General features: G+C 40.6%; 1 protein-coding gene across 4 annotated transcripts; it reads left to right on the plus strand.

Annotated features, from left to right (window-relative positions):
* Positions 1–171: 171 nt before the first annotated feature.
* emsy (EMSY transcriptional repressor, BRCA2 interacting) lies at positions 172–23693 on the plus strand. Of its 4 annotated transcripts, none has more exons than XM_044370535.1 (20): positions 172–433; positions 3015–3123; positions 3389–3488; positions 3617–3691; positions 4478–4653; positions 4741–4896; positions 6413–6672; positions 7679–7919; positions 8800–9015; positions 9163–9312; positions 9530–9703; positions 9858–9994; positions 11244–11417; positions 15144–15354; positions 15529–15696; positions 17174–17329; positions 17615–17772; positions 18018–18605; positions 20652–21056; positions 21930–23693. In XM_044370535.1, the coding sequence occupies exons 1-20, from the start codon at positions 431–433 to the stop codon at positions 22110–22112; spliced, it is 3840 nt and encodes a 1279-aa protein (XP_044226470.1). In that variant the 5' UTR covers positions 172–430; the 3' UTR covers positions 22113–23693. The 4 variants fall into 4 exon arrangements, with proteins under 4 accessions (XP_044226470.1, XP_044226473.1, XP_044226471.1 ...); XM_044370538.1 differs by having other exon boundaries at positions 21942–23693; XM_044370536.1 differs by having other exon boundaries at positions 20655–21056.
* The last annotated feature ends 236 nt before the right edge of the window (positions 23694–23929 follow it).

Consider the following 23929-nt stretch of genomic DNA (forward strand, 5'->3'; position numbering starts at 1 on the left):
GCATCAAAGGTCTGTTAGAGACAGGGGACAAACAATTACAGCATCAAAGGGCTTTATATAAATATTTAAACAGGTTTAATATTCAGAGTATAAACTTCTTTGTGAAGTCATGATGCTACAATTCCGGTACAGTAGGTGGCGCCATGCATCTTTAACGTTGGTATGTAGTCCGCCAGTAAAAAACCAAAGAAGAAGAAGAACAACTACATCCAGGCTAACCTCAGCTAGTTAGCCGACAACGTAAACACTAGTACATCTGTGGGGAGTTTAGGTTATTTTAGCTGGTTAGCTTATGTTTTCTTCGCCACCTTTTTACTGGAGAGTAACTACACGATGCGGTTGCTTAATTAAATATCTTCAGGTCAGCCATGTTCGTTTGGATGTCGGATTTATTGACGTTACCGAGGCCTTGAAGTTGCCTTGCTAACGGATGGTAAGACACTGCAACGGTTTTCTACTCGAAAATATGATGTTACTAAGTCGGTGGTTCATCCTAGCCAAGATATTAGGTCTTCCTCTGAACGTTGTATAAATGTATTTTAACGTTGCTGCATTGTTTTGGTTTGCAGTAGATCAAAGGACGATTAGAAAGAATGCACACCGGCAGTACGAGCCGCCGTTTCCCGTTGTGTTGACACGATTTGACCCAGATTTCCGTTAAGAAAACACTGCACATAAATGACCCCTCTCTGGTCCTCAAATGTGTGAACCTAGTAACGTTAGAGCAACCTTTATGGGTTTGTAATCGTTAGGACCTTCTATTGAAAAGTCTTAAAAAGCATTGATTTAGGAGTTTCCTTCACAAAAAAGGCCTTAGAAGGTATTTAAAAGTCTTAAATTTCATTCTCAAAGGTCTTAAATAGTTTTTCTAGTCTGCCATAAGCAATAATATTATTTATAAAATGTTAGTTAATGTGATTTTAGCTAAACCTGGCTGGAAAATCCTCAATTCTATTGTTCCAGACCCCTGACCTTAAATGAATGAGTTATTTTTTAATTGATCAATCCATCCATCTATCTATCTATTGTTGTTCGGCTGCCCATCCACGTCTAGGTCGGTCATGATTAATGAGTCGTTAGTTATACAATTTAGATAGATAGATAGATTTGTCAACAATAGAAGTACATACAAGACTACAGTCACTCAGTACTGACATACAATTAATCAAGGATGAAAACACAATAAAGCTAAAAGCTTATTTCCATTGTGGTCCTCTAAGGTTAAAACACAACCAATAACAGTACACACTCAATCAAACCAGCAGACAAACAAGGACAAAAACAAACTAATCATACAACAAGCAAAACAAGATGGATGGATGGATAGATCATGTTTTATTAATCCTGCAGGGAAATTAAAGTGTTTAAGCAGCCACTTGACATAAATCTAAATACAAAAACGACGAGGTCGTTAAAAGAAAGAAAGGCAATTAAAGACTAAATTATATAAATTATATACAATAACTTGACTAACTCAAATATAAAAAATAAACAGAATAACTGAAAATAGAGTAGAGACTAGATATATAACCATAACTATAATATGTTATTTACTGAGTATACACAGTTCAATGATGTTAATATGCTATAGTTTAGTACACTGTACATTAATGTGAGTCAGGTTGATATTGCTGAGGTATTAAGGTGCATAATTGTCCATGGAGTGTACCAAATATTGATACTTTAATAATTTACACAATGTATATACATATGTAACAGTATATACACACAGTACTTTAAAGATTATTAACAGATGAATCTGAAATATAACAGATGTGATGGATAATGCCATAAAATAACAATGTAAACATGAATTAAAATGCTAGATTATGTTAAATGGAGTTCAGCATTATCTTTTTCTACACTAGAGAACAGATGCTTTGTTGTTGTCCCCCATCACTTCCTTTGTAAGTGCATTATGAAGGGATCTTCTAATGGCCAGCATGAATAGGAGGAATGACTACAGCAAAAAAAAACAAACATGTTTCAATGTTCATTCGGGCTCCTGACTGTTGTTTTGAGAGACTTGAATTGTAAACCTCTCCTTTTTAAGGTATCTTCATGAGCTTCTATTTCCAAGTTCTCTCTCTTTTTTATGTCTTACTCAAAAGAGATACAGAAAACATGCACTCAGTAACATTAATCGACTAAAATCCATTTATTATTCATATTTCCAGCGTCTCAAGAGATAAATAGGACTGTTTTGTTGCTTTAAGTGCTTTTGGAAACAAATGAAATAGATACAGAGGAGAAAGTAGTTTTTCTCGACTGTAATTTAATGTAAAATGCAGCGTAGAGCATAAATATACGTTTAGCAGTTTAGTTACCTAATCTCTGTTTGACAATTCAAAGATAAACAACACTACAATAATGTTCCATGATAAAATAACATCAGCAGTACAAAAACGTTAATTGTTGGCACCTCTCCTAAGCTCTTGTCTCTTGTCTTCCCACACATGGCATCTCAACAAAGCTACCTTTTGTCCTGTAGCCTGTTTTGCTTTAAAAGCTTCAGAGTTATTACTCACAACAGTTCCTGTGAGAGAAAATCTTCTTCATTGGGAATATTTCACGCAATTAAACTCAAATACACTAAATTAAAATACATCAAGGATTCAGAAAACAAAATTAGCTCACATGGGATTTATTCCAGTTAACATAATTGTATATAACAGACAGTTATCGTGTCAGTCAGACTGCTGTGGTAACGTTAATAGCTCAAAAGTGATTATTTAGAGTAGATTTGTTTAGTATATTTATACAAAAATAAGTGTGGCAAAAAATAAACAAATCTAATAAACGTCCACTTTTCTAACATCGTAGTTTGCACCTCATGTGACGTCATCCATTTGACTTTCTGCTGTTGTCAAGTTATCACTGGCTTTCATCCTTGTTAAGACTTCTTAAAATAAACAGTGCAGTGCTGTGCAGTGCCTGGGAGGGGCAGGCAGCAGCATGGGTTATGGGAAATGTGATGTCTTATTAAGATGTATTATTGTTTACTCTCCAACTAGCCCATGATTCAGCTGGAGAAACCGGTGCTGACTGGTACCATGCCGGTGGTATGGCCCACCATCCTTGACCTGGGCAGGGATGAGTGCAAAAGAATTCTCCGTAAACTGGGTAAGGTTATACAGGGCAAAGTAAATAATGGAAGATTTAAGAATAAAACATACTATATACTGCTTTTTTTACACACTCTTTACAGCTAATTTGGGATAAGAATCTTAAAAACTCATATTTGAGTTAATCTGATTGAACTTGCATCCTTTTGTGTATCAAATTGATGTTTATATATTGGGGTATAAACTGGCTTAATCGGTGTCACTGCTCTACTTGATGAATGAGCTGCTGTTTGGTGTTTGATACGTGTTTCTGTGTCTCCCAGAGCTGGAGGCTTACGCCGGGGTTATCAGCGCCCTGCGAGCACAAGGGGACCTGACAAAGGACAAGAAGGATCTCCTGGGAGAGCTCACTAAAATCCTCGGGTAATTGTTTTGTGCATATGACGTCAGAGAAGCGGTTTCTACTGTTTTTTGGAGACAAACTTTATTTATATACAAACTACTTTATTTAAAATGTGCCGTAACCTTCTCTCCATCCACCTCCATCTCAGCATATCAACGGAGCGCCATCGTGCAGAAGTTCGCAGGGCCGTCAATGATGAACGCCTCACCACCATCGCGTATCAGTAAGTGTATAACCGTTCATGTTTGAGGGTTTATGTGCAGCACCTTTTACAGTGTGCGGAGTAACAGAAAATGGAACGAGCGGATTCATTTGTTAACTTTTGTATCCTCTTTCTAGCGTTTCTGTCGATTTCAGCAACAATGAGCAAATACAATACTCCCAAGAATGCCATCCTCATCAGTTCAGAAGTCAGTTTTGTTTTTTTATCAGTTATGTTATTTAAAAACCCTCAATAATGCCATGAAGGTGACAGGAATGGTCAGCGTTTCAGTGCATTGTCGGGGAACAGCAGGGATTATGTTTTTATAAAATGCCACAAACGAATCATAAGTATAAACCTCAGTTACAGTGTCGTGTGGTGATGCAGCTGGAGGTGCATATTCATGTTATAAAGTCTGCAACAATAACTGAACAACAATAACTGTGTATATGGAAGGTAGAAAAAGATTCAGACTCAATTAAAATCTTTTTTAAAAGCATGTTATGGCATGCTGTGAAAAATATTCAATGTTTAAGTCACCAACCATGTTACTACTGTTTATTTTATTTGCATAGAATCAGGTAAAATATGACACAACTTTGGAATAGTCCTTTTAAAAAGATATATCTGTTTTGTATAGTTTGTTTGTGTGGATCTGACTGTAAAAGTGCGTCAATAAGTCGCCTAGATCTACTGCACCGAATGTGAGGTTGATGCCCATACGCTCACCGCTGCACTGGGAATCGTAGTTTTACAAACAGCGATCAGTGACTGAAGTACTTAACGGTGCTTTACATCTTTTCCCAGCATGTCAGGTCCTAACAGCTCGTCAGAATGGTCGATTGAAGGACGCCGGCTTGTTCCCTTGATGCCGAGGCTGGTCCCTCAGACGGCTTTTACTGTGACGGCTAACGCTGTAGCCAGCGCCACAGCCAATCAGAACGCCTCCCTTCTGCTGCCGGCTGAAACGGGAAACAAAGAAGGTGGGCCGCTGTCACTTTGTATCAGACTAAAGCTGTTTTTTATAACAGATCGGACATTGAATGACATGATTCATCTCCTCCCTGCAGTGGTTGTATGTTATTCCTACACAAGCACCACCTGCACCTCCACCAGCGCTACGGCGACCAGCGGCACCATAGGAGCAACGGTGAAATCACCGCGACCGCCAAGCCCTTCGTCCAACGTGGTGGTGCTGCCCAGCGGGAGCACTGTCTACGTGAAAAGTGAGTGTCATCATCATATCAATCTAAACTTTTGCTCTTTTATCCCTTTAGCTTGCAATGATAGAAGGAATCACCAAGTATATGGTCAGGGGAAAAAAAATAGTATTTAGTTGAAAAAGTTCTACACTGTAAATAAATGCATTATCATTACTATCACCAGAAAAAATGGATGCCTGGTATTCTGCTTTTTGGTAAGAAATTTCACTGGAAATATAATAAAGCATTTTAATTCTAGTTTAATTAAAAGTAAAGGTGGAGAGGCCAATAGGTTTAAGTAGTATAGTATAGTTTAAGTAGAATATAATCACCAGCCAAACGCTGCAATGCAAAAATGTCCATTAACAAGTCACCATTGTTTAGTTAGCACAGATATGTAAATAGTAACTGTTCTGTCACTTGATGCTTTGTTGTTTGATGCACCTTTTTCCAGAGAAAATCATTAAGAATGGGGAGAACGCTCATTATTTGAACCAATTGTATGAATATATGAACGGGTGTTTTCAAGCTAAAACCGACTGTTATGTTGTATGTCGGTGGAAAATTTTCATTTTTCCCGCGAGAAGCCTGCTGGTGGTTTGAGGTTGTTTCACTTGATTCCAATGAAGTTTCTTTTCTCCTTTCCAACCATTTCCCTTAAAATAAATAGTAATATCTTCAAATACGATGAGTCACACCACAGTTATTGATATAATTACTAGATTTTACATTTAATTCAGTTTCATTCTCGAGAAGCATTCTTTTACTTTTGAAAGAAAAGCAAAGTTATCTTTCTCAGCTGTTTATAAGCTTCATGTTGTAATCAGGGACGGGACAGTAGATTGTGGTTCCTAGTTTTCATCGATTGGATTTTAGGCAAACCAGTAAGAACGGGAGTAATGCATTCTCAGTGGTCATTGCTCTGCTCAGGCATTTAAAAAATGCACTGAGGAGGCACTACAGGGTTTGTTTACTTACTACAGATTGACCGAAACATCATTCTTGTGTCAAGAACAGCAAGTTTTCAAGGCTCAAAACTAATGCCTTGATAGAAACTCATCCTTTTTACAATGTGTGACGGCTTAGGCTTTCCATGAGACACACGATCCAGAAATTCTCCCCACGATGCAGACTTCACACTGGCTCGGATTTGACTTTTTTCAAACACGGCGTCTCTTAGGATCTGTTGGATTAGATTTGAAAATTCCACAAGCATCTGCTGTCAATGTGTGCATGCATTTTAAACAGCTGGTACAAGCAATGTGATTTAGAAAAGGAATTAGAAGAGGAAAGATAACAGTGAGATTCAATAACACTTATACTTTTAAAACCACTTACAGTTTAATTTGTGGTATTTATAGAATGGTAGGAACTTGCAAATCAGGGTTTTAATGTAGAGATGTTCAAACATTAAACTATAAACTTTGTCGGTTTACTTTTCTTTGTATATATGCTTCAAATTTTGAGACACAAACTCACAAACAGAGCTTCATTCGTGCCAGTGATACCCTGAATTTCTGTCCTCAATCTAACCTCGCAGGCGTGAGCTGTTCCGACGAAGACGAGAAGCCTCGCAAGCGAAGGCGGACCAACTCGTCCAGCTCGTCGCCGGTGATGCTGAAGGAGGTTTCCAAGGTGTCCCCGCCGGTATCCAAGAACATCACTGTGCCGGTGAGCGGCAGCCCCAAGATGAGCAACATCATGCAGAGCATCGCCAACTCCCTGCCGCCCCACCTGTCCCCCGTCAAGATCACTTTCACCAAGCCCACCATCCAGACCACCAATACAACCACACAAAAGGTGAGGAACACTTACTAGGGGTGGGAATCACAGCACAATAATATTCCCATGATAATGATATATCACAACAAAGCCGATACACGATATATCACAAAGAAATAATCTAAGATATATCTGTAACTGAAAAAGAAAGAAAAAAATATTTCAAAGAGCAGGAAATAGTCAGATAATGTACAGTGTTTATTAAGAATATATTAGTTTCACAGAAAAGAAATGCTGCCATGTATAAATATTGGAACGTTTCTAACTGTAGCCTCAATTTGTGCCGCTCACAGAGCTGCTGGCAACGTTAGTGAGCCTGATTAGAGACAACAGAGGGGCGACGTCATGCTGTTAACCCAAAGATTTATTCCTTTTCTGTGGCAGTAAACACAACACACAACCCGCCGATAACTAACTCTGCTATATTTACAGCTTAACAAGATATTCAGGGCTGACAACGGTAGGCTAAACATTAACATGATTAAAAGTAGTGGCCGCGTTCTCACGCTCCCCACTCTCGTAATAGAGCCGCTAGCTCATCTATAACAAAGTTACCACACAGAAACTTTTACAAACGGCCATGAATGTGCTTCTAGAGACTGTCAGAGCTCTAGTGGACCCTCTGTGTTTCCAGCACAGACACGGAGAGTGTCGTTACTGGTTAGTTTGCTTGCATTTCTTCTTCGTTGTCACTTACAATTGCCGTTCATCTGACTGTCAGCAGTCTGTTCAGTCTCTCCATAAGGAGGCGGAGGGTAGCTGTAAGCCAGAGTAGCTGAATGTATTGATACTTGGCGCCAGTTTATCGATAACATATTGCTAGTGGAAATATCGCAACATGTTACAATATCAATTTTCTTTGTCTTTGTCCCACCCCTAACAGTTGCTCTGATGCTTCCTTGACACATCACTCTACACACTAGAAGAAAACTTTTATTCATTTTTTTCTTACAGTATCTTTATTAAGTTTAGAAATAACAATATTTAAATAAAAATATTTTTTGCTTCTCTTCTCTTTGACCAGGTGATCATCGTGACAACTTCTCCAAGCTCCAACTTTGTACCCAACATCCTGTCCAAGTCTCACAACCACAACAACGCTGCTTTGTCCAAGCTCGCCTCCACCTCCGTGCTGACCACGCCCACCCAGAAACAGACGGTGGTCTTCCCAGCCAGCTCCAGCCCGTCTTCCAACCCCAACACCGTCGCAGTGACCACAGTCGTCTCCTCTACTCCTTCAGTGGTCATGTCGACTGTTGCAACATGTATGTCTTTCCTCGGCACTAGTGTGACTAAAGTGTACCACATCCCCAAGAATATCACATGGAGCGTTTCAGACATTGTTTAAAGTGGACATAACATGCTTTTTTAGATTTTCTGTTATTTTCATACTTTCACGATGTCAGTGGTCTATGTTAAGCATGTACGGATTTATTGGGGAAGTTTCCATTTTCAGTAAAGAACACTATTAACAAGACTATTAATTGTTTACGTAGTTTCTGGAAGCCGGCCAGTCAGAACAGAGTGGGCTCATCAGGAGGGGACCTTAAAAAGACAGGAGCTAAAACAGCCTGTTTCAGGCAGAGGAGCTGCAGAAAGAGCCAGTATAAGATAAATAAGGAGTTTTTTTTAACTGTAAATCATGCAAAGATATTCCAATAAACCCTCAGAATATAAATATAGACCTGGAAATATGCATCATATGTACCCTTTAACATTGAAAAATTACAGGAATAGCCTTGTGTGCAGTTTGTTATTGCTTTAAAGCTGCATTAATAGATTTGTTATTGGCCACTTGGGGGCAGCAGAGCAAGCTGTAAACACAACATTGACAAATTACAACCTTTTTAAAGTTGTTTTGGCCAACGTGTTAGCCATCATTTGCCTATTTACACATGCAGCAGACATAGAGCAAAATTAGCATTTATTTGGAGTTCTGTTTCTGGCAATGCAACAAATTTAAGTCCCAATATTTTCTCTTCTTTTAGCTGTGTAGTCTCCACTAACCTCTGAGGATAAAAATATCTAGCTCTTTAGCTGCTAAATGCTCAACTATGTTCACTAGCTAGTTGCTAACTCTGTCTGTCTGCTGTTTGTTGTTGGTCAGGTAGCGTTTAGTCTCACCGTCAGTTTTCACTGTTGTAGGTGCAGCTTCAGCTGGAGTGAAGGTAGCTTCAGCCAGGCTTCCTTCACCTAAGACGCTGGTGGGGTCACCCACTCAGATCCTGGCCCAGTTCCCCAAACAGCAGTCACCTAAACAGCTGCAGCAGAGCTTGCCTATGGGCTCAAGTGTCAGCCAGACCCAGACCACTACTGCCTCACCTGGCAGCAAGCCCACCATTCAGATCAAGCAAGAGTCTGGTAAGAAACAATGGGATAAATGATGATGTCTCATTAAGGCAAAAAATGCAACATATTATTTCTCCGAATTAAATTTGTGCAGAAATATAACTTTGTGTGACTATGTTGCACAATATAAAAGTGTTTTTTTTTCCTGTGTGCATGCAGGAGTGAAGATAATCACTCAGCAGGTTCAGCCCAGCAAAATCCTGCCCAAGCCTTCATCAGTGGCTTTGTCCAGCAGCAGCTCATCACCCATCATGGTTGTCAGTAGCAACGGAGCCATCATGACCACCAAACTGGTCACTCAGCCCACAGGTGAGTAATCCAAAACCAATTACAGTTTAAAACAAAATCTCCAATCCAGTAAATGAAGTCTTTCTAAATAACAGATGCGCCATCTACTGAAGATTCATACTCTTCAATCAGATCAAATAATCAAAAATCAAAAACTCAGGGCTATGGGCACATTTCAACTAGTACTCAAAAAGGACTGAGATTTGCTATTCAATAGCAACACTATTTTTCTGTGCAGCTTCCCAGGCCACTTATACGAGACCCACTGTGAGCCCCAGCATCGGAGCCAGAATATCAGCCTCCAGTGGTGGAGCCACATATGTCAAGACCACCAGCGGCAGCATCATCACAGTGGTGCCCAAGTCTTTAGCCACTCTGGGTGGGAAGATCATCAGCAGCAACATCGTGTCTGGTGAGTCAGTGATGTCGTGTATCAGCTCTGCACGGATGTCTGTAACTTACTTTGGCTAGATCAAACATGACAGATTGTTGTAGCTACACAGTTTGTGCAGGTCTTAGAAAGATTAGTTATGGTTTGATAAAATATTGTCTTCCCACCGCCACAGGCACCACAACTAAGATCACCACCATCCCCATGACCTCCAAACCAAATGTTATTGTGGTCCAGAAAACCACAGGCAAAGGAGCAACCATCCAAGGACTGCCTGGCAAGAATGTGGTCACCACACTTTTAAATGCTGGGGTCAGTCAAACACAACACTTTCTTTTTTTTTTTTTTTTTTTTGAAGGAATTGTTTGAAATTTCTGAAATACACTCATTCACTGGAGTCGGGAGGCCATGAGCTTCGGTTTGCATAAATCCTGGAAGCCTAGCTCTATCTTAAATTGAAAAATATGCCTACAAGCACTTCTAAAGCTCACTAATTAACACAATGGGTTGGGGAATTAGATAATCATTATTTATTTCCAAACTGTGGCCAGGTGCAGTGACTTCCTGGATTTTCCATTGGGCATTTACATTTCTTTATTTATCCAGGGGAGTTTCGCTGGGAACCAGTCCTTCTCTTTTTCAGTATTTTCATTAACACAATGACACACATTCATACCTTGTCTTTAACCATTTTGCAACCACTGCCATCATATTACAGCTGATGGTATGCTTATTTTTTTTTAACTTTGGACAGAGCCAAGTCAAGTCAGTTTTGTTTGCAATGCCCAATATTATAAATCACAGATTCGCCTCAGTGGGATTTACAATCTGTACAACAATACAACATCCTCTTTCCTTAGATCCTCAATTCAGATAAAGAAAAACTCCCTCTATAAAAACCTTCGATGGGGAAAAAACAGAAGAAACCTTAGAAAGAGCAACAGAGGAGGGATCCCTTTGCCAGGACAGACTGGCATGCAGTGTCAGGCTACCTGTTCATCCCCTGCTTCCAGTCTTTATGCTAAGCTAAGCTAATTTGCGCCTGGTTCTAACTCCTGGATCTCAGTAGGGTCAAGTTGAATCATTGAACAAGCTCCCTTCATAGGTGAGGGTAGAAACATGCATTGCCACCTGTCATAGTGTAGTTTTTTGATACTACCACTGGGTGGTGCAATTTTTCAAATTGTACACATTGTGGCTTTAAATTCTCAAATTCAAGGCCTGAAGATGTGTTGAATATGGTAATAATTAGTTTCTTAAATTAAGTTTCCTATATCTTGAGCTTATTATGCTGTTTTCAGTGCAGAACATAATTTTAAGAGAAATTTGTTTCTTTGTTGCAAAGATAAGAAAGTTTTCTTTTAATTAAATATACATTTGAAGTTTTTTTATTTTAATTTTATTTCTATATATTAGTAGTTCATTTGTTACCCAAGTGTAAACCAGTTATAAATAAATATTAGCTGACAGTGTCTGCTGTACGTTACTGAGGTTTTATCTGGTGCTGCTGTTTGTAGTCAGATATGTGGGATACTGTCTAACCTGTGCTGCTGTGCGGCAGGGTGAAAAGAGCCTGCAGGCTGTTCAGGGCACCAAACCAGCAATCATCACCGCTTCCAGACCCATTACCAAAATGATCGTCACCCAGCCCAAAGGCATGGGCTCTGGATCCCAGTCCACCGCCACCAAGATCATCCCAACCAAGATCGTCTACGGCCAGCAAGGCAAGACACAGGTGAGACATGTTCTCCACCAGCTGATCAAATGTTTCTTTGTTTGGTTTACTTTCCTTCTTTTACTTTCTGTCTTTTTTTTTGAAAATTTTCCAGCATGGGGCACTAAAGTCAGACATTTCCAAATTCCACACATAGTGGCTTTAAAGCTTCACCTGTTTAAATATCCTCATAACATTCTGGTTAACCACAGGACAATGAGGTTATCATATGACTCTTCACAAACATCAAGTGGATATTCATATGACATACTGACATCAGGTAACCACAAGGGTATCTTTCAAAATTCCTTTTAGAAGTCAGTACAGAAGATCAGTTTCAACAGTCAGAAGAAAACAGGGCAAGACAAAAGTTTCTTTCTCTGGAAATGAGAACAAATTGCTCTTTTTAGTCTTCTCAAGAAGATGACTTGTTCTGTCTTCTGAGTTATGCCTTCAGTCATTAATATCATGACACCTGCGCTGGATATTTTCTGGAGAAGTGAGATCAAGTAACAGACAAAAAAAAACCCAAACATGCATCAGTTTAAACAGAAGAGAAACATCCCCAATTCTATAGGTTAACAAATGTATACTGGAGGTTTAACACTGACCTTTCCTCTTCCTCCCTTTACTTCCCCCATTCTGGGAGAGACCGAGTGGGAGTGACAACAATCATGTGCAATGCTGACTACTTCCTGTATGTCAAACGGCTGTAGATTACAGTGTCTGTCTCCTGCAACATGATCAAGTTTCTTACCCACAAGGTGTAAACACAATATTGATATATTATCATCTTATAAATGATCACATAGGAGAGATAGAAATGAGAAAATCTGGTCTACTTGATTTTACTTTATGTTTTTGTATTTCGTTTGTAGTTTACGATCTCTAATTATTGCCCAGGCCTGTCCCCTGTCAGAGGGGATAATTATACATAACTCAAATACTGAACCATTCTTGAGAAAATGGGGCAAACGAAACTGTAGGTGTTTTTCGGTTCTTGGGGATTTTTTAAAAATGTTTTTAAAGACTAAACCAAGAGGGACAAATACTAAGAATGCTTGATGTGAGATTTGAAAGTATGCCCAGTGATTTAAGAAGAAACACCCATCCGCCTCTAATTTCCTCTCTATGTCAAAAATAATGGAACATGACGCCTCGCAACTCAAGACCTACTTCATCTCCAGTTCTCTGTTTGAACCATTTCAATCTGGACATGGCATAGAAACAGCCAGAAAAACAACAGAAACAACAATATCCTCTCCTCATCCTCCTCGACCTTACTCATTTTTGCACCACACCGTTCTTCTCTCCCGTCTTAAATCCTCCCTCAACATCACTGGTAATACCTTTTCATGGCTGAGGTCACATTTCTCTGACACACAACAGTTCATGAGCATCAACAACTGCATCTCCTGCACCATACCCCGGCTCCAAGGCGTCCCACAGGGTTCAATGCTTGGTCCTCCTGTACATTCTCTAAATGCTGCCCCGTTGTAACATCACCATGGTCTCCACTTGGGCTGATGTCCAGCTCCTCATTGCCACTGAATCAAAACAAAGGTTATGTTTACATTCACTGTTACTCATTGTGTGTATCCTTGTGATCTACAAATGTGTCGAATCCATTTCCTTCTTCATATAACTTACAAAAACTTGCATTTTAAGTCCTGTATTGTTTACATCCATTTTTACTAGCTTACGGTCTTCTTGTTCTCTGCCTTTGTTTGTACAGCCACCTGTAGATCAGTGGAATAGTGGGAAACGAAACATCATCCACAACAAAACGGGGACCCACTCTTAAAAAAAAAAAACTGCTCCGTAGCACTAATAGAAAATAGAAAAAAACTCCACAGGGAACCTTTAACTTGTCATATAAAGCATAGTGTGTAGCTTGAAAAAGCCCCCTCTAAATACAATGTGTTATTAGCAGTGTTTCATCTATAATAGTAACGAGATCCCCTGTCAGGCTAAAAAATATTTTTTAATGCCAAATATAAAGCCGAATATCCATTCATTCGGAAATCAATAGTGCAGCGCTTTTCCGAAGTGTAAAATGTGGCGTAGCAGGTGAGTGAGTGGTTGAGTGAACGAGAGAGCGAGCAGCAGAAAAGTGACGGTGAATGTGAGCGAAGCAGAGGAAAAGGTTAGCAGTAAGTTGTCAGTCTGGCAGTAAATGTACAGTACAGACTACAACGTGTCAGTTAATAAACGCTGCAGCTTGTCAAGACCAAGAAAAGTCACGTCTGTTGTTTCCCCAACTGCTGGAAATGTGGAGGGGGTTAGCTCCAAAGTTAGCAACAATGGGTTAGCCTAAACTGAAGACGCTAAACAGAAAGGTTGACGTCTTTGGCTCCCCGCCAGGCCAAAAACGTCAAACCAGGGGAAACACTGATTAGTATCAGTGATAATCAGGCCAGCCACTAAAATCTTGTAATATTTCTTTCTAAATCTTTTGGGGGATTTTTTCATATAAGACACAAGTGTCACAATATATTCTGAGAGGGTAAATTCCATCATGCAAGTTTCATTGTGTTTTTTTGTTTCTATCGGGATGAAATTAAATAGTAATTATAAAAGTATCTGTTCGCATTGAAAAGATCAGATTGAGTGTCGTGTCATTAAAAAAAATGTTTTATTGCTTTCTTTTTCGTATCCATTCACATTATTAACATTATGTCATAGTTTCAATATCAAACTCATCCCTCTAGTCTAGTCTAAATATAGCCTGAATTCAGTTTCTGTTTTCAGTCATCAAGGGGAAACTGAGGTCAGTGAGTCAGCCAGCTACGCTCAGTATACATATACAGAACACACTGTATTAAACACCCACGGTGATGATCCGCTGTGTGGTTTCATCGAAACCACAAATCAGATAAGCTAAAAACTAAGAAAACGCAATCTAAAATCACCTCACATTATTTAATAGCAGCATAGTGACACCAACATTATAAAACACTTTCCAATGACGAAAATGGCATCCGTTTAAAAAAAAAAAACCCCTCTATTTCCAGCAAACGTAATTTTTAACCTTTTTTTCACTGATAACTGTTGTTAATTCGGAAATACATCTTCTGACGTCAGAGGATTGAGGTTTTATGACTTGCTCACTTAACATGCAAGTCAGTAATGAATAAGAAACCTCTTGTAGATAATATCCTCTGCCGTTATCCTCATGCTAACTTTGCCAGTTATTTTAAAGTAGTGATCTCCAACCGGGAGTATTTGTTCCCCTGGTGTACTTCTGTAGTTTCCAGGAGGTATGTGGAAAAATTTGGGAGTAGTTCAGCTTATTTGACAAAACAGAAATTATGATTTGGTTAAAAAAAATATATATATATTTGTATTAATAAATGAAATACACACTCAAATAGGATTAAAAACTGGTATTAAACTGATCTTTAGTATATTTAATGTCACAATAAGCAATACCAACTAAAGTCAGACTCACCACCTGCAAACTTGAGTCAGCTGTAACACCTGAACACCTACCTGCTGTCATTGAGAACTTGTCAAAACAAGCAAGCAGAAGAGTGAAATAGATCACTAAAAGTATTGGATAAATGGTCGAAACATCCTGCTTCTGCCTGTGATAGTAGTGCAACAAACAGCGACTTTTATATAACTGCTAATGTTAAATAACATTTAACATTGATTCAAAAGAACAAATTTGGAACATGGTGTTGGTGTTGGTGAAGGGCTCGGTGGTTGTTTTACAGAATACATGTACCATTGGTTTCCTTCCAGGTTCTCATCAAACCTAAGCCAGTCTTCCAGGCAGCGGTGGTGAGCGAACAGACCAGGCAGCTGGTCACTGAGACGCTGCAGCAGGTGACCCGCTCAGCAGACATGGGCCAGGGTCAGACCTCAGGCCAGGACGGGTCCGCAAAGGACGAGTCCGGCAGTTTCACAGAGACTAGCAGCTTAGCCGGCGAGACCTCCCATGGCAGTGCCCAAGGTAAATATCTCTTTTCCTTTCCCGTGGCACAGAGTCAAGAGATAAGATCAGATAGATCAGTTGTTGCTGCTCTGAAATACTAGAGGAAGTTAATGTCTGTTTGTTGTAAAGCTGCAGTAGATAAGGGTTCCTTAAAAATTAAAACTTTCCCACATTCTTTCTGTCATTCCTCAGATCCGCAGCCTGTAGTGCATGTGGTGACCTCCAGAGAGCAGGATTGGACCGAGCAGGAAGTAGCTGTGGAATCCAGCCCCACTATCATCTACCAGGAGGTGTCTGGCGGGGAATCCCAGTCCGCCACCTCCACCATCAAAGCCCTGCTGGAGTTGCAACAGACAACAGGTGAGTCTTTTGTGTCACGGGAAGCATGTAAAGTGATGAGGGAGAGGGAAGTGGAAAGCTGGGAGGAGGGAGGGACCATTATCACCTGTAGACATGCTGACAACATCAGACTGTCAGCTCATGTGAAATACTACAAAGAACCGCAGGGAACTGCTCCAGATCTGTCAAAAAATACCAAAATAGATGATCTTTTGGCCTGACAGTTTTTGCAAAGCTGATTTAAATTTTTATTAGTCAGATAAATGTAAATGTCCTTTCAGCAGCTGTGTCAGCTATGTTTCATGCCGTAGGCGATGATTTATTAAGCTCATAGGGCTACAAACATGTGGAACTGGGTTGATGAGTAGACACAAAGTAATGGAGATTCCCACAAAGCATTTGATGTGGGAACAATTGGAGTTGTACATAAGATCTGCATTATAAAACATCAAATGATATTCCCCCACTTCAGAATGTAAATTCCCAACAGAGATAATTGTGATTTAGTGCATAAAGTTCAGTCCAGTTCATCAGATCCACATTTTAATGGATGTGTTGCTTAGTGTTATTGGCTCTCTATCTGAACAACACCTTGTTATCAACTTCTAATATATTTAATTCTTAAATAGCGGCCTGAGGATGTTAATTACTACAAGAGAACCAGAACTTTGTGTGAAACAGACCTTTATTCTTACTTTTCCCTGTTTTTATAAGTATATTTTGGCACATTTTAGTAAGAAGCCTCCCTGTTTTCTGATCTCTATCATTTTTATTTACTGTCGATGCTGTTTGCCAATAATGCAAACTTCCTCCATGTTTTTCTATTCGTGGTAAATTTACTACAAAGCACATTTCCATTTCCACAGCAGTAAATCAGTCAGTGCAACAACAGAGTCATGTCATCCTCACCACTCTGTTTCTGCTTTTAACAGCAGTATTGTTTTCGCTCGCTAATTTAGTCCAGTTCCAGTTCTACTTTGCCTTTTTTTTTTTATTGCTGTTAAGCTACCATCGGTGAAATTCAACACCTCCTGTGCAGATGTTTCACATTAAAGGCCTCCCAGCAACTCAAACCCTGTCTTTTCTGTGAGGTTATTAAAGTGAAACATGTGTAGGAAATGTTCATTAGTAGTTTTATTTAAACACTAGCTTAACACTGATTGAAATGATTCAAGTTCATTTGCGAACATGAGCTGTTAAAAGACAGGTTCACAGTTTTTCAAGCGTGTCTTAAAACAACAATCAGGTGCTCAAATGAACACTGAAAGAGGTTTTCCTCGCTGTAATCATTCCTCTTGTTCCTACTGGCTATTAAAAGATCCCCTTCAAATGTGCTTTCAGTATGAAGGGATCTTCTAATGGTCAGTGTTCATTTGAGCACCTGATTGTTGTTTTAAGACAGACTTGAAAAATTGCGAACCCCTAACCTTAACCAAGAATTCATAACAGGTCTGAATCAGTACATTATGCTTAATTTGAGTGTTGTTCCTCCTGACAGTGAAGGAGAAAGGAGAGTCCAAACCCAGGCAGCACACCATCGACCTGAGCCAGATGGCCGTGCCCATCCAGCTGGCCCAGGAGAAGAAGCCCAGCCCCGAGTCCCCCAGGCCCTCCACCTCAGAGGCTGAACCCAGCACCGAGTACATCGCAGCAGGTACACCTCTCCAGTCTGCGTCATGACCTACTGTATGAAATATTCACAGGACTGCAACACAATGTGCACTTCCTCTTTGTGGTCAGCAGCTTACGATGAGCTAAATTCAAACTAAAACCTCATATTTTATAGCGTAGAACATAGTTCTGTTTTTTTGGGGGGGGGGGGGGTTATTAATATTTGGAGGAAGAGAAGCTGTGTGACGAGTGTATGCGTGTGTTCAGCCAGCCCTACTTTTAATATGATCACCTGACAGCTCGACTATGTCCTCCCCCCTCCTGCCAGGTAAAGTCAGCAGAGTGGGAGTGCCGTCGGAGGATGACGTGGTCATGTCCTCCAGTCAGCTGCTGGGGAAGCCTTACAAAACCATTAGCCAGGTCACCGTGGTAACCAAACCAGCTGCTGTGTCCTCTGCAGCCACAGCCTCACACGTCAGCCACATGGTGAGGACCCCTCAGAGCAGGACTTAACCACTGTTCCCCTGTTAATGGTAGTGTAGTACATTCAAAAATAGAGCATACATAGAATTTAATGTAAAAATCAAGTAATTATTTGTCTTAACAGTGTTGCCAAATGCAAGATTCAAGCTAAAAGGGCCAGTGTGCCTCATTTAGTTGTTGTGTTGTTGTATTCCTGCACTGCCCCTGTTACCTCATCCCTCTGTATCTTCTTTGCGACTGTGTTTCAGCCCTCCGACAGCCACGGTAAGACCGAGACCGTGTTGGAGGTTGGCGAGCTGGAGGGCGACACCTTGGACCCGCAGACGGGCTTGTTTTACCGCTCCAGCCAACCAGCCACAGATCCAGTAAAGCAAACCCCCCACCCTGCACCCGGCGCTCAGCCGCCACCCTCGAGCCAGGCAGAGGCGGAGCAGAGCCGACACAGCTCCACCTCAACCCAGCCAACTCCACCGCCGCCGCCGCCGCCGCCGCAGCTGCAGAGCAAACCTCAGATCAGCCAGCCTTCCTCTTCCTCCGCTGTTTTCCCCTCCACCCCCCCTCTGACTAAGAAACTCCCTAAACTACGAGAGCAGAGTCAATCCAAACCCCAGACCTTAACCCAGAGCCCCAAGGACAGAACCCTGACTGTACCAGCCCAGACGGTGGTGAAGCTCTCCACCCCGGGCACACCGACCAAGCCCCTGGTGACACCGCAGCTCCCTAAGCTCCAGCAAGCACCCACATCCCACCACAGGCCCCTACACACTTCAATGTCCCACCCTCCTCCGCTGCAGGCGCACCACCCCGTCAGCACCGAAAAGACCCCCTCCAGCCAGGTGAGCGGTTTTATACCCTGCCGGGAGTAATAAATAAATCACTTCCTGTCCCAACACTTATCACTCATCTTTTGTTTTGTCTCTTGAGGCATCTGATGTAACCAGTATGTGTGATGGTGCTGGGGTTTTCACTACCTTCCTCCCAAATGCAATAAAACATTTATCATGTTTACCTTGAACAGGCTGAAGCCTGATAAGCAAGAAGAGATTAATCTATAGCTGCGTAACGCTGCCGCTCTTCCGCTTTGTTGAGTTGAATTCAGACAAAAATAACAAATCAAAAACGTCACGCAATATGTAAATCTCTGCCGCTAGGGGTCTCTCAACCAAAACAATAACAAAAGACGGAGTGTGATGAATCATCCGCCGAGGTCTGCTCCTCTCCAAAACAAACAGATCCGCTGATGAAAATCGATATAAAAACACTGAATAAAGCAGTTTCACATTAAAACTCGATGTTTCTCCGTCGCTGTTTGCTGGACACAGGACGTCCGGTAGGGGCTGCGAGCCATGCTGCTGTTAACATTTGCTCAGCTTGTTTCTCTGAAACCTTGAGATACATTCAGCGGGTTTTTTTTTCCATGAGCTGAATTATCCCCAGAGGTCTCCTCCTCTCCAAAACAAACGTACACAGGAATAAAACTGGTAAAAACAGTGATAAAGCAGTTTCATGTTAAAAAAAATCAGTGTTTCTCCGACGCTGTTTGGTGGACACACTTCAGACGTTTAAATGCAGGATAGATACATATTACGGCTTTAAAGCAGAATATCCTTTCTGTCTATCAGCATGCAGTGAAAACCTGATTGTTCTTCTCGTTTTAACACCTTTTGTGAATCAGGTTTCTCCTTTATGGCAAACACAAAAACAGAATGCAGGAAACAAACTCCCACAGTGATTTTCCCAGGCAATGACAAATTGGTCGTGTAACTGGCCAAAAATTGGTGAGTTATGTTTTTTTTTTTTTCTTTGTAAGACTCTTTGTAAGAGGCAGGCAGCTTAATTAAGTCTCTCTTGCTCCCTCATGAAGCTGTCTGTTGTTTTTTGACAGATGTATCTCCTTCACAACACGGATCTAAACACAGAATAAGCTTACTTTAACTTCAATTAATTCAACTATATACAGTACTGGGCACAAGTTTTAGGCACTTAATTAAAGTGAGGATGCTTTCAGAAATAATAGTATACATTGTTTTTATTTATCAATTAACTTAATACAAAAAGAAGAAACTTAAATGCAGCAGTTCTCCTCAGTGTTTCAGGTACTCAGCAGGTCGGTTGTTCCTGCATCTCGGAGACGTTGCCACAGTTCTTCTGTGGATTTCGGCGTCTCTGCTGCTTTTGTCTTTTCATGTGATCCCAGACTGACTGCATGATGTTGAAATCAGGGCTCTGTGGGGGTCAGACCATCTGTTGCAGGACCCCTTGTTCTTCTTCTTGCTGGAGATAGTTCTTTATGACTCTAGCTGGATGTTCGGGGTCGTCGTCGTCGTGCTGCAGAATAAAAACCGATCAGATGCTTCCCTGATTATGTTGCATTATGGATAAGTATCTAAACGTTTGCACAGTGCTGTATATCAGTTATTTATGTGGCGGTGCTTTTTTAACACCCCCACAGAGCATGAAAAGAAACACCCTGAAAGCCACGGTGTAATTCAAACACTCAACCGAAATATTTGTCAAACTGAAACTTTGACCTGCTGGTGGTGTTCGAGTAAAAGTCAGGGGATCACCAAAGTCATGAGGATTCATGTTCTGCACCCTATAGATTATCTGTACCAAAGTTCATGGCAATCCATGCAAGACGTTGAGATATTTCAGTCTAGACCAAAGTGGCAGAACGACCTGTCATCGCTAAATCCATCCCACCAGCGCTGCTAAACAGGATTGATTTATAGCAGTAATAAAAATTAACATCTGTTTCCTTGGGGCTCTTCACTTATCTGACAGTAAATGTAAATCACAGAGACAGTAATAAACGTGCATGACTTAAACTGTGTCTTCTTTCCTACATTTGTTTTTTTTCTCTTCATATATCTTCACCAAAGCAGCCAATCATCACACAGAGTGCCACCGTCACCAAGATCAGCTTCGGCAGCTCCCACCACTCATCCCCGGTCTTCAGCAGCGGCGAGGCCACCGCCAAACTGATCCCAGAGTCCAGCTCCGGGCCCTCGGGGGACAAGCCCTCTGTGTCCGACATCCTGAAGATCTCCATGATGGAGGCGGAGATCGACCCGAGCACGGAGCCCATGGTGGTGGATTCTTCCAGCGACTGCGGCCCTCTGGGGAAAGCCATGGAGGTCCAGGCCGTCTCAGGCACCCTGGACTCGGGCCAGTTCATCAGCAGCTCTGCGGCCTCCATGCATCATTCCCACACGAAGCCCCAGCAGTTCAGCTGTATGCAGGGCCTCACAGCACAGAGGAACAAAGAAGACCTGGAGGTCATTGAGGTAAGATGTTCTCCACAAAAATATGTACATAATAATAAATAATTAACAATGATGTTCTATAAAACGTACTTTTAAATGTTTCTAGGTTAGCTACAGTTAATATATATCGACACAAATAAAAAGAAGAGCATTAGTCTTCACTATTACAGATATTGTCCAACTTAATTAGCCTACAAATATATTTAAAAACACATTTTAACAAATGCAGAATCTCTAGTCTGTACTGTTATAAAACTAAAAACTATACACCTCATATAAATTAGAAGATTGATAACACTCCCATGCATCACCTGAAGCACCAGCAATTAGACCCATCCCCTGGAACAAGTAGGTTTAAAAATGATTTTAACTTCTAGGGTATTTTATGAGAAACATCTTTCAGCTCAATAGAAATACAGACTTAAATTATATTGTGAAATATATCAATTAGGGCTGCAACTAACGATTATATTCATTATCGTCTAATCTGTTGATTATTTTCTCGATTAATTTGTTGTTTGGTTTAAAAAATGTCAGAAAATGGTGAAAAATGTTGATCCCAAAGCCCAATGTAGCGTCCTTAAATGTATAGTTTTGTCCACAACCCAAAGATATTCAGTTTACTGTCATAGAGGACTAAAGAAAAAAGAAAATATTCACATTTGAGAAGCTGGAAACAGAGAATTTGAACATTTTTCTCTTAAAAAATTGACTCGTTTTATTCTATTTATCATTGCAGCTCTAATATCAATATGAACTGATATGAAAAAATATCTTAATTTAAATTATTTCACCTACACATGTACATGAAACACCAGTATCAGTACACTAATACATGTCATAACGTAGTGGAAACTGAACTGACTGAAACCCTAATGTGACTAACACATGCAGGTGATTCCTCAGTACTCTATCCTGCCGGACTCCAGCCAGTCCAACGTGGTGGTGGAGCCCAGCGGCTTCCTGGAGATCACCAACTACACCAGCCAGCAGCTGGAGGAGGACAGCCCCATGGAGCAGGAGGTGGACAGCAGCAACGACGAGGCCACGGCAGCCAGCCCACCCGACCAACCGTAGCCTCTCCACTCTTAGAGGTCGTCTCACCGACGGGAGCGGAGCAGCTGATGAGCAGCTTTGTGGCTTCAGATCCAGTGAACAAAGACGTGCTGGCTGTTTTTTATAGTGTTTTTGTGTAAAATATTAGTTTGTTTCCCCCCCTCCACAAGGAAATCACACATTTTTATTGCCAATGAGGGAGCGCTGGATGTGAAACGCGGCAGCGATGTGGAAGAATTAGTTTTAGTCCAGACCCAGACATTTGGAAAGCAGCCTCTCCAAACACACTTAATTGTTACAGAATGTCAACATGGATACTTGCAGGACTTTGCAAGATAGTTACACGCTCATGAAATTGATTATTTGGATTTTTTGAACCCTGCCACTGACCGTCATTTCAAGATGTACCGCGCGGGTCAGACCACTGCACCCGCTGTTTTTAGAGGACTGCATTTATGTTTACGTTGTTGAGTGTTTCAAATACCCCACTAGTGACTGTGGTCACGCAGACTTTTGTACAAAGTGACATCTTCTTTTGATGACTTGAAGGTTTTATCAGCAGAGGAATTGTATTTTCTTTTGACTGAAACTTTGTAACAGTAAAATCTCTTTTGGGATCGAAGTTTAGTTTTCAGAGGAGAAAACAAAGCTGGAGCAAATTTGAAGTGCTGTGTGGAATATAAAGCAGAACCAGAAAAGAGTCCTGGAGGATGGATTGAGTCAGACATATGTGTTACTGGTCATTCTAGCTGATGTAATGTAAAAAACAACAATTGCGCAATGTACTGTTTTTGTAAGATATATATTCTGGAGTTCAAAAAGTTCCTGTGAGAAAAAAGAAGTATGCATTTGCTTTTGCATAGTGTTTGGACTATGCATTTCTTTTATACCTTTTCAGACTAGAAGACTACTTGAGAGAAATCATGTAATCTGCACAATAAATCAGCTGAGTAGAACATTTCAGTTTATGCCATTTTATTGGTTGCAAAAAAAAAAAAAAAAAGAGGTCAAAATGTGGTGTTGCATTCATCAGAGAGGGGTAAGTGTTTGTGTTGGACTCAAGAAACAGTTTTTTTATAGTTTCTTTTTTTTTTTTTTTTAAATGGTCTAAATCAAACCAGACGAGGATGAGATGACTCGTTTGGTCCAGTCAGACCAGAGTTCATTTTAATGGAATCGTTGCGTCAGAATCAAAGTGGATCTTGATGCTTTGACAAAGTAAATGTGCACAAATCTTTCGTGTCAAGTCCAACTTTGTTGAGCTTTCACGTGCACGTTCACTCTGTTAAACAATAGAAAACCAACTTCTAACTCTGCTGAACTCTTGAGGAAACGGCTCCGGAGAGTCATGTAGTCGACCAACCGTTGCACGCCCGGTTTGAGGGTGCTGAGTTGTAACTTTAGTCACATTTAACTGAACACAGGATGAGAACTTATCTCTTGATATACAAAAATTTGGACACACTTTCCCATTCACTTGAATGAGAAAGTGCATCCAAACTTATGACTGCTGTTTACCAACCATTTCTAAGTGCTTCTGTATATCAAAATGCATCTTTTCCTGTAAAAAGTCCAATTAAATTGTCTTTGTCTACTACAGCATACATCTCTGCTTTGTAAATCACTTGTCCTGTGTTCTCCTTTGAGAAAAAATCAGAAAGCAACAGGTAGATATTTTCATCTTTTAAATTCTGTGATTTCCCGCTAGTTTTACATTATTTAGATTAAATACTGCTCCACCATCCACTTACGTAGCTGGAGTCCTTATTGTGCTACTACAAATCAAAGCAGTAACATGGCGTTTGATACATCGTTTGATATTTAGATACAGCGAAACA

The sequence above is a fragment of the Thunnus albacares genome, chromosome 13, assembly GCF_914725855.1.
Source record: "Thunnus albacares chromosome 13, fThuAlb1.1, whole genome shotgun sequence".
In the NCBI taxonomy this organism is placed as follows: domain Eukaryota; kingdom Metazoa; phylum Chordata; class Actinopteri; order Scombriformes; family Scombridae; genus Thunnus; species Thunnus albacares.